Source organism: Solanum dulcamara, chromosome 12, assembly GCF_947179165.1.
Source record: "Solanum dulcamara chromosome 12, daSolDulc1.2, whole genome shotgun sequence".
In the NCBI taxonomy this organism is placed as follows: domain Eukaryota; kingdom Viridiplantae; phylum Streptophyta; class Magnoliopsida; order Solanales; family Solanaceae; genus Solanum; species Solanum dulcamara.
This window is the reverse complement of record NC_077248.1, coordinates 17,378,190-17,390,069: the sequence shown is the minus strand read 5'-3', so window position 1 is coordinate 17,390,069 and position 11,880 is coordinate 17,378,190. Positions and strand designations below refer to the sequence as shown.

The 11,880-nt window shown below is 34.5% G+C and overlaps 1 protein-coding gene and 1 non-coding gene across 2 annotated transcripts; both read left to right on the top strand.

Moving 5' to 3' along the window:
* The first annotated feature begins 1,771 nt into the window (after positions 1-1,771).
* Positions 1,772-2,494, top strand: LOC129875653 (F-box protein PP2-B13-like). Its single transcript, XM_055950936.1, has 2 exons — positions 1,772-1,842; positions 2,095-2,494. Exons 1-2 carry the CDS (start codon positions 1,772-1,774, stop codon positions 2,492-2,494), a joined length of 471 nt encoding a protein of 156 aa, XP_055806911.1.
* Positions 2,495-8,378: 5,884 nt separating this feature from the next.
* TRNAT-UGU (transfer RNA threonine (anticodon UGU)) lies at positions 8,379-8,451 on the top strand. The gene has a single exon. It is a non-coding gene; the product is annotated as a tRNA-Thr (tRNA).
* Positions 8,452-11,880: the final 3,429 nt, after the last annotated feature.

The window sequence follows — 11,880 nt, the reverse complement described above, 5'->3', positions numbered from 1 at the left end:
TGGTCGCATCAGATCTTAGGTTCTCTATTGCAGTCCCTAAATAGGGTTCTTTTCACCTTTCCCTCATGGTACTTGTACGCTATCGAACATGCCGCATTTTACTTGGAAGGATCGAACCATGGGAATGAATGTACAGGGCTATCACCTTCTTTGGTCGGATCTTCTAATCTTTTCACAATTATAGTTCAATGAGCCCACTCCTTTAAAGGTTGGCTTCTTGAAAGCTTAACTTATTATTAGAGAAAGGTTTGGAATGAAGTAGCTCGCCTAAAAACAGAGGAACCCTAACCAACATTTTGGATTTTGGATTTTTCTCCCCAACCTAGGTTAGGGGGTCGTTAGACCGTAGCTTGCTGCTAAAAAACGTTGCTAGGCTAGCGCGGCTCGCTTCACTCTTCAAGCTCCGCCCCCTTACTCAACCTCAACATCTATAAAAAAAGTCCTTAGCTCAGTTAGTTATTACTTTCTTAGAAACCAATTGTACACAACTGTCATAGTGATATAAATACACGTGTATGCAAACGTTTTCATTTGAGAGGTTTTATTCAACAAAGTAGTTTGCTTTTCTTCTTGTTCTTTTTACACTGACTTCTCCCTCTCTATGAATTTTGCCATTGATGCTTGGTGCTCCAAAGCTTGGAGATCGAACACCGATCCTTGAATTTGATAGGTAACGTACAATAAAATATTCCAAGTTAGCCCATAGATATATAAGCACCTAAATAGTAGCAATATAGGCACCTAAATAGTAGCAATCGGTAGAAAATAAGCTTTTTTTAATTGAAAAAACAAATAACCTGGACATTCTTGCTAAAGATGACCAAAATATAACAATCAAAAAGAGTAGATTGTGATGGACAAAAAGGAAAAGAATCAAATGATTAGACCCTTTGATGTCTTACTTATATAAAGTGCAGTCAAAAAGAGTATATTATTATGGACAAAAAGGAAAAGAATCAAATGATTAAACCCTTTGACGTCTTACTTATATATAGTGCAAACTAAAACCTATGCATAAATGTTATTGTAACAGTAGAAACTTAAGGACAAGCAAATAAATATTGGAATGTGAAAGATGATATTACCTTCATTTATGTGTAGCCTACAATTATGGATAATTATTACCTTCATTTTAATTATGCCCCGAGTCAGACATTATGGCAATTTGGTCTTGATACAAAAATATCATAAATTACATTATGTATTATATATGCATATTCATATTGGGTAGTGGAAGAGACTAACCGTTAATTACTGCTCCATAACTGATAATGGCTCGACTTGGACAATTTACACAGATAATGAATTGGGATTGGAAATGTTAGATTAATATAACAACTAAGAGTGAATGTCACCATCAAAGAATGTGCCAGTGGATGGGGTTGCTCCTCTCTAAACTAGAGGTTTACGGTTCGAACTCTGGATATGAAAAAATTATTGGTAGGAAACGCTTTCCACCAAATAGGATAACGACTTCAATCCGAATTAGTCGGGAGCTAGTGCGGATACTGAACACCAAATGAGAAACCAAAAATAACAAAAACAAGTGTAAATGTCCAAAATTTGTAGAGAAAATGAATGTGCTCAATTTTTTCTTTATTATTTATGATATAATGTATATACATTATTCTAGAAAAAATATTAAATTACTAATTTTAAACTAAAGGCTAATAATCCAATTTTGAAGTTAAGAGATTTCCTCTTTTAACATAGTATAGTATAAGAATAATATATGATATGATTCATGAGGGGCAATTAGCATACAACGACGATGGCAAATATTCATCTGCAGTTTAGAAAAGGTGGTCCATGCCCTTGGAAGGAGACATCTTTAATAGGAATGTCAGTACTACCCTCTCTAATAATGGTCTTTCTACGGTGCAAACTCAGATGGTGCATAGGTTTCTGTCAATGTTATGATTATAAAAAAAAACTGCTATAACAAGTCAATTAAACAATAGTGTGTATAACTCAATCTTTAAATTACTTTTTAAAATTTGCATCTGGTACACCTACTAAAGATCTAAAGCCCTACATCTCCTTAAATTTTTTTATAAATTTTCCTTACAAATGTTTCTTGTAATGCTTTTGCAGATTCTCTAAAGTGGCATATCTTGCCAGTGTACGTCAATTGGACATTCGTGGAACAATCGACACAGAAATGTTATCACCAAAGACAGAATATGCTGCTTATTTGGTGTTCAAGTTGGTAAATAGGTCCAGTGGATTTGATTCTTCTAAATCAAGTATTAGGTTTGTTAATTATGAGAGTGAAATTGATACTGAAAATCAGGCCAACACTGTGCACCTTGCAAGATTTCAAGAAAGTGGGGATATCCCAAAAATGAGAGGAGACGGATGGATGGAAGTAGAGTTGGGATATTTTAATAGCAAGAAAGGCAGTGACGGTCCTGTTGAAGCAAGATTGTTTGAGAAGAAACATATTTACAAACGTGGACTCATTGTTGAAGGAATCGAGTTTCGTCCCAAATGAATCGAATACAAGTTGTGAGAGACGAATATGGAATTTTAAGCTTTACAAATTTTGAACTAGAACTCTTTAAATTCTTATTCTAATTACCATTTCAATGTTTGCAATTTACTACAGGAAATTCAATATCCTTTAAGACTTTAATATATATTTCTTAATAATTGGGATGTCATCTTTCTACCTTAAGGTTACCTTCTGGACAGTTCTGTGACCTATATAATTTGGCTTTCAACTTCACTTTTAGAAGGTAGAAAAAGATGAACATAAATTCCTTCTTCGGATATTTATTATATTGGGTTTTCTTCTATATTTAATCTCTTTTTGTTTCTGTGATTCTAGTTTTATACTAGAAGAGTTTGATGAATTCTGAGGAATGGAAAAATATTTTTTTTTCTTTTAACTTATCATATGGATGTTCTTGTTCCAAAGTTTAAAAGTGCTTCTTGGGGACAGTAACTGAAAATCTTAACGCCCAAAGATTTCTGTTCTTTGGGTTATAATTCATCATTTTCATCTTCATCTTATTTAGATGCTAAAGCTAATAAAGAAAATTCTTAGCCCGGTGACGTGACATGCCTCAATGATCATAAAAGATATTTATCTATTTTCCTTTTTATTTTTTTGCATTTTTAAAGCATTAATTGTAAAAACCCAAAAGTCATTATTATTTGAGAAACACCGTTACTTTGATAGTCTAAAAGTCACTGATCACTGTCAAAAGGCACAACCATTGTTGAAGAGTCACAAGTCTGTCAAACGACAGAAGTATTCACTTAGGTTTTCATTGCACGTTTTGTTCCTTTTTGTTGCATGATTCATAGTAATGATATATCGGAAACGCTTTTCAAGCCAAAACCAAGCTCAGATAATAAGCAGAAGATTTCCATCTTCAAACTATCAGTCTGTCACCATCTCAATACCACACATTAACCTTTGTCTTTTCCTTCCCACGTTTGTATTCTATTTTTCCTTTCCTCCTTTGAGAATTGATGAATTAGCAGTTGAGGCAAATTTAAGATTTCAATACCCTGTCATTGTGTACATCAACTCTTACTTTGTGATAGTAAACTTCTTATCGTTGTTCTCTATCTGATAAAACAAGTACATGCCCACCTTTTTCTTGTCAAATCTTTTCAGTCATTTGTAAATTAGAAGAAACGTATATCCTTTTTTGTGGATACTAATTTTCTTTCACTTGATGAATCTCCATTTTTTGGTTAGATTCTAATTATGCGTGGGTGGTATTTTGAATAACATCATATCATATACTCCCGCTGCAGTTCTATTTTTTTTACAGTGGATTAAGCATATTCTACCATACTCAATAAAGGTCAAGGAAAAAGGAATTAGGAACCAAAATCATATTCTACAAGACCCGAGAAAGGATAAGGGAAAAACAATGTTGAAACAAAAGCTACTGCGACATTCCAAAACTCCCATGTTCACTACTAACAATAGTCCAAAAAATGATCCATAAAACAGCGACGGACTGCATTCCTCTAAAAAGCAATGAATTTGAGATGTTGTCCATCGCTTTTTAATTTTTTTAAATTTTTATAATAAAAAGCGATGGACAAAGACTATATGTTCGTCGCTTTTTTTGGCGATTTTTTGCGCCATTTATAAATATATTTAAAAATTAATTATAAAATAAAAATAATGATGGAGTCCGTTGTTTTTAATTGAAAATAATTAAATATTATTTAAAAATTGCGTCTCCGTTCGTCATTTTTTATTACATTTTATTTATCATTTTTTTAGAACTTAGATACTTGAATATAATATAGAACTTGATCCGGATGAGTGGGTGGAGGAAAGGGCCGAACGATCCTATATAAGTTATTTAACATAATGTATAATATATTTTTCTTCTAACTTTTATTTTTAATACATACAACATACATACATATATATATATATATATATATATATATATATATATTAATTATAACATTTATTTTTTAATATGCAGCAAGATTATGAGCGGCACATACGTGATATGGGAGTTTCGATCCAGCTAACACCAGAACAGTCCACTCAAATTTGGACAAAAAAAGTTGTTGGAGGCAGCCACAAGGGCCGAATATATGAAATGAGCTCTAGGAATAATATACGACGACTTCAATCAGGTTTAGAAGGTATTGGATCGTCGCGTCAAGCCGAGGCCATTGACGGGGTTGAGATAGTTGCAATGTCTCAGCAAATTGCAGAACTTACACGCTCATTGGCAGAATCTCAGAAAAGAAGGGTTGAGGAGCAAAAATGTATGAATGAACAAGTTAAGCAAATTAATGAACAAGTGTTCAACCTCGACCGTCAGCCTCTACCCCGTTGTTCAAGAGGGTCCACGCCGGATGAATCCGACGATAGTGATGAATACATATCGAATAGTCCTTAGGTTTCCTATGTTAGTTTATGAACATTTTGAAATTTTCGTTAACTTTGAAAATACTTTAAATCGTTCTAAATTATGACTTTATTCGTTTTAAGAGTTTAATTATGTTTGTTATTATGTATTTTGCATATTTTATCCGTTGTTATTTGTGTTTGAATAGGCTGAATTGCTATGAAATGAATTGAATTTTGATTACAGGTGGGCAGCAGAAACTGCAGGTTTTTGCTGTAAAAAATGTTGCAGAAAAGCGACAGACAGGGTCCTTTAGTCCGTCGCTTTTCTGGAATTTCTTTTCTAGAAAAGCGACCGTCGGAGACTCTAAGTCCGTCGCTTTTCTGCAAATTTTTAAGAACACAATATCAAAAGCGGCGGACGGAGATCAATAATCTGTCGCTTTATATTAAATAATTACTTTTTAAAAAAAATAAAAAGACGGAGTCCGTCGTATTTTATAGATATTTTTTTTAATAAAAAAATTTAGGGGCGACGCACTCCTCGCTTTTTATGACCATGTCCATCGCTTTTTTAAAAGTGTCGAGCAGAAAAGCGACAAAAGTAACTGCGTCGCTTTTCCGTCGAGTTTGACAAAATAATGACGCAGTCCGTCGCTTTTTTGCGTCGTTTTTTTCACCTTTTCTCAGTAGTGGTTGTTTTTATTCCTATCGATCGCTTCCCCTGTTCAACATCCTGACATGTGAGTTTGCTTTTTAAATTTGAAATTAGGAAAAACTTATAGTTTATAGCTGTAAAATGGTTAATAGCCCTTAAACTCTATATTAAACATATATATACTTGTCAAGTTGCTTGTAAGGAGTATGAACACTAATGCATCTTTCAGAGTAAATAACTAATTCAGTTAAAATTTACATGCAACGTACATGATTATTCACCTTCCCTTTTCATTTCTGTTTATCTTAGTTAGTGCCACAAAATAAATGCACAGACTTGAAGGATATATAACATATAAACTTCTTTAACCAAAATTAGATTTAAGATCTTTACATGTTTATAAAAAAAAAAAGCACAGACTAATGACACTTTTTTCTACACGAGTGGTACTCGATTGATTACTCCTGAAAGTTTACATTATATATATATGTTGAAGCTACGCATTGAATAGGTTATGTTAAACCTCTCTATGACCAGCATTTACATTTATCTTATTTTTTTGATTTGTTGGCTTTTTTTCCTAAAATTTTCGCTGCACTCATTTTGTAACATTTAGAAGTAAATAAATACATTACTTAATTAATGAGGAAATATTTAGGAAAAAGAAGTTGAGAAGACTTTATCATCCCGTTTCTGCCCCATTATAATTGTAAGAAGTTATTTATATTTATATCATAAAATAATTTCCAAAACTGATATCATCAAACATATATAACAAGATTGACCTTTTATGACATCAAATCTTTTCCATTTTTCCAATATTTTCTATGTGAGTTTTCCTGTATCTAAGGCTGTTTTTCATATAATGAAATAGTTTGGTCACAACATGCATATGGCTCCTTTCGTCCACAAGGAAATATTTCACACGTATGTTTAATATATTGTGCTTAATTTTAAAGTCTTTGACTTTATGCTATTTCTTTCTTGTTCTCTTTTTCTTCGTTCTTTAGCTGATTCTTTATCTTATAGGAAAGAAGGAAAAATTCAAGAATTGCATATGAAATTACAACCGGAAAAAATTCAAGAGTAACAACTTCAAAACAGTCAAATGCAAGCCTCTTTGTGATTCTTAACAAATTAAATGATATGTTGTAACTTAGGTGAAAGAAAAAGAAATTGGCCAATGAAATTGGCATTAATAGAGGGCAAAGAAGCAATGTGAAAAGATGTCCATCATTCTTTGTAAAAGGAAGTTTCCTTTGGTGAAAAACAATGAAAATTTATAACATATTTAGAACTTTCCCATTTTAACTCGGTACAACCAGTCCCTGGACGGCTCTCGGTTCTTGAACATTGGGGGATTAGGCGGCAGTTGAAAGAGCTGCTCGAAAGCTTGACGAGATGGTTGGTTGTTCACGGCTTAGATGTACCTACCACGGCTCCTAAGTGATAAAAGAAAGAAGAACCCATTGCTTCTCACATTCCGTGAATAGCCGGGATATTGAGGAATATCCAGAAAGGCATTTCGAGAATCGGCCTGATTCTATCTCTTTTCGTTTCGTTTTAAGAAAGGAAGGATCCCAAAGAATCGACTGAGTTGGCGAAATCAAAAAAAAAAGCTAACGCTAACTAAGTGTAATCCTACCTCAGGTATTTTAAAATCGAGATGTAGGCCCAAGCCTTTTCCCTCCCCCCTCCCTCCATAAGACCCTCTTTCTCTTTCCCTCTCGGGAAAGAAGATAAGAAAGGATTCATTTTTTTCTTTCACGCCGAAGCGCTCAAGGGATTCGTTCTTGAATGTCGAGAGCATCTGTGTCCTTACTCGTATTCCACCAACAACTCGCGTATCATATAGGTCATCGAAAGGATATCGGAGACCCACCAAAGTACATTAATTGAGTACCTGGTTCTCCAATCGATTGACCTGCATACCTCTTGATACCTTATCAACACTGTTTCGGACACAACTAGTACATTCCAAAATCACCGTTACTCGGACATCTTTCCCCTTGGCCATGAACCTCCTTTGGATTTTTGATTTACTCAACTCTTCTATTTTTGATTCAAAAAGAAGAAAGGATAAAATCGAAATTACTAACTTGAAATCCAATTCTAAAAGTCAAAGGCCTGCCATCTCGCGTGTGTACCATTTCACCACCAAGGTGCATTGACAAACCCAAGAATTCAAGTATTGTATACGTCATTAGTCCAATCCTTTGTAGGAACTACCCGTAATAACGAACTTGCAAAGGTTTCCCGATTGAATACGAAGTTTAACATCCTATTCTATGGTGAAGCATCCGAAGCTTAAAAAATTCGAATTGCCAAAAACTTTTTTCCAAATATTAAAAAGCAGAAATACTTTTTTTTTAGATCTTTTTTCCCTTACTCTTTAATATAATCATAATTTTTTTTCTATCACTCTAGATCGAATTCTTTTTAATTCTGCATCTTCACGGTCTCCGCTCTTTAGATCAGTCCATCCGTAGTGGAAGAATTCTAGTAATTTTTTCCTAAATATGACCTTCCCCTCCTATAAAGAGAGTTTCTTGTTCCTTTTCTAACAAGGTGATTGATTGCCTTTTTTGATCCCATGCTTTTGATTCATCCCTGGCCTCATTCAAGAATTGTTTTTGATCCAATCCGCAAGAATCAATAGAAAAGTTAATTCGCTCTACAAGCAGAGCGGTATACTGAAAAAAGGGCGTTAAATAGCTCCATTTAGTGGCGTGCAGGGAGTAGTCGTCTTGTTGCTGGTAGGTGTGACTATGTGAGCAGCGAGTGAGCCGAGGAGAGGTTGAGTGAAATCAGCGCCTAGAACTGGTGATGCAGATAATGCGGTATATGTTGGAATTGGAGCGAATCCAGATTTCTGTGATGTGGGTCCGCTTAGCTCAGAGGTTAGAGCATCGCATTTGTAATGTGATGGTCATCGGTTCAATTCCGATAGCCGGCTTTTCCCAAGCCCCCTCCTATTGCAATGGTGTGGGGTGTCAGAGGCTGTTACCCCGTGGCCAACTCGAAGGTCAAGGCGACGAAAGACCAGGCCAGAAAAAGGCTATGGGGAACGAAGGGTCTAAGGTTGGAGCTACTGATAGTTACTAACTTTCATGTGGACAAACCTTCTCTTGCCAGAATAGGGGGTTACAGAAGTAGGCGGGTCAGGCGCCGATGAGCACATGGAACTATCTATGTGGCTGAGAGCCCAGGCGTTCAACCACTTGACTGGTTGGAGAGGGGCGTTCAACCACTTGACTGGTTGGAGAGGAGCGGCTGTGAAACGGCGATTCCCCCCTTTCCATTGAAGTAGGCAGGAACTCCTTCCCCACCATGCATAGAGTGATCTTCTTCAATCTCCGAGTTCGAAGGGTAGAACAGGGGAAGGTCAAGGCTTTCCTCTCATTACTCTTTCCACGGCAAAGTCAGCATATTCGCCCATCTTTGGCTGCCTATTAGGAGGATCGCCGCCTACCCCACAGATATGGTGGCACCAACGACCAAGCCTTCTGAAAGAAAGCTCATCAGAAAACTCCGTTGATGAGGTCGGTCCCTTCTCCAGTTTCTTGTGGTCTTTCCCAGCCGATAAACCGCACCAAACTAACAAACCGAAAAAAAATCTGACTAGTGGTTTGGTTTGACTTGGTTTTGTGTTTGGAAAAAAATCCCGACCATTCTAAAATTGGTTTGGTTTTAACTAAAAAAATTCAAACCGAACCCAAACCGACCCGATTATAGATATACTACTTTTAAATTATGTTATACATAAAAATATTTATTAAAATGTAATTTATAAATATTTTTAAAAATTTTTTCTTATTTTTTTTCTTCTTACATTTAGATTTGGACTTGAGAAGCCCATCTAAAAAAGCCCATCTTATAAAGTTATATTATAAAGTTAAAAACTTCAAACAACGTTCTGCTTCCATCTTATATGTTGATATTTTGTACTAGAACTCTTTTTAAGAAGCATTGCTCTGTGTTTTTTATTAGATACTATGAAAAACTTGAGAAATCCAAAAAATCCAAAAAACCCAAAAAACCTGAAAAACATTGATATCGAAAAACCTGAATTTTATTGGTTTGGTTTGGTTTATAGATTTAATAACCCAACACAAATGGTTTGGTTTGGTTTGTAAAAAATTTGAACCAACCCGATCCATGTACACCCCTAGTAGTAACATACAAAATTGTGCAGGGCTAAGAGATATGAGCATACAAAATTTGCCCTAGTATCGAATTATGATGATACTGGGAATTGTTATCAAAAAAAGATTGAGAGTGGAGTCGAGCGGAGTTCGAGATAGACCTTTGACCTTTGTTGGAAAGCTAAACTTTCTCAACAAATTGCCCCAGTTCACTGCTATGAGATAGTTCCACGTTGCATTAAGGCCTCTACTAAACTTAAACTTTATAAGACAATTAGTAAATAAATATTAAATATAAAGCGATGTACAATAAACTCATGGAAATGACACCTCTTGGGTGTGAATAGATGAAAATGTGGCCTTGTAAGCCGTAATGATTTAATGAGATAAAATCTTTAGCAAAGCTTATGAAAATGGAGTTTTAAGGCCGATGATTCATGAGAATGGTGCCTTTCAGCGATGGTTAATGAAAATGAGGCCTTAAATAAAATAATTTATGAAGATGAGGCTTTTGGACAAATGATTTATAAAGATGTGACTTTTAAGTTGGTGATTTATGAAAATGAAGCTTCTCAAGCCAATGATTTATGAAAATAACGTCTTTGAAAATATTACATTTTTGCAAGCATTCATGCAATTATCTAAAAGTAATTGTGTAATGTGTTTAATTTAAAATATTTATGCAATGCCTTAGAAAGAAGTTGAAAGACATGTGGAATGCATTTTAAAATATTTGAAAGTATTTGTGCAGTACATTTGAATATGTTTGAAAGCATTGTGCAGTGCATTTGAAAATATTAAAAAGCATTTGTTTAGTGCATTTTAAAATATTTGAAAGCATTTGTGCAATGTGTTTGAATATACTGAAAAGCATTTGTACAGTGCATTTTAAAATATTTGAAAACATTTGTGCAATGCATTTGAAGATATTTGAAAGCAATTGTGCAGTGCATTTGAAATTATTTGGAAGCATTTATGAAGTGCATTTAAGAATATTTATGCAAAGCAATATATGTTGTGCAATTGAAAATATTCATCAATATATTTGAAAATTTCGCAAAGCCTTACTTATAAGTTTTCCAAAACACAAATTTATAAGTGATTCAAACTATTCGCCATATGGTCCTTTTGAGTATGTAAAAATTATTGACTTCTTAGCTTCCGCTAATTCTGATAAGCTTGCATTCAAAGAAAAATTATAAGTTTTGGGGGAGGTTGATTCACGTTGGCTTTGAAACTCTGGCTCTTCATACTTATTTTTAACTTTGTTTGGACTTGCAATCTCCGTCCATTCTAAATCTTAGTTGATAAATAACGAAAAATACAATTGATTGAAAAGATCATATTAAAAATAATTAGATAAATTATACACATATATAGTAGTAAAGAATTTCTGCAAAACTTTAGATTGTGACATGTCGTTAAACGAAGCAAACATCCTTTTTCTAAAGTCTTTATTTTGCGTGATTATTCGATTGACCATACACTCTTCAATTCTCTTGATGTCTTCTTGCAATGATATCCTTCAAAACTGTCCCAATTTTGGTGAAAGAGAGATACTGACATTTCATCACGATGAGACCAATCCATATATAGGTTGTCTATTTTCCCATCAAGTGTAATTCGTGAATACATTTTTTGAGAATTTGAAATAAGGGGGTCGAACCCTTCACTGGTTGCCTATGTATCCAATATGAATAAGACTGTACGTAATTTGTTGCATACAATAATAAAAAAAAGGGGAAATTAAATTTTTCGCATAACGTGACCGAAGCCGATATAGGCTGCCTACGTATCCCATCAAGAGAATCAGGCCAAACGTAGCTCAGATTACATATAAATGGGATCTTTTCATAAAATTTCTACTAAGAGATCAGACCCGATGTGGGTTTACTACGTATCCCGCCAAGGGAATCAGGTCAGAACGTAGTTTTCAATACATAAAAAAAATTACTTGAAAATAATATAACAAATATTTAGACATATTATCGCTTAACTGCATCTTAATTGATGGCTTTCGACCATATCTTTCCAACCATTTATGCTAGAATCAATGCCCCTCTAGTCAATACTCGGTGAACCACGAAAGGCCCTTGCCATTTAGGCATAAACTTTCCCTTAGCTTGATCTTGGTGTGGGAATATTCGATTCAACACCAATGATCCCACTTTGAACGGTCTAAGTCTTACCTTTTTGTTGAAAGCTTTGGCCATCCTATGTTGATAAAGTTGTCCGTGAAA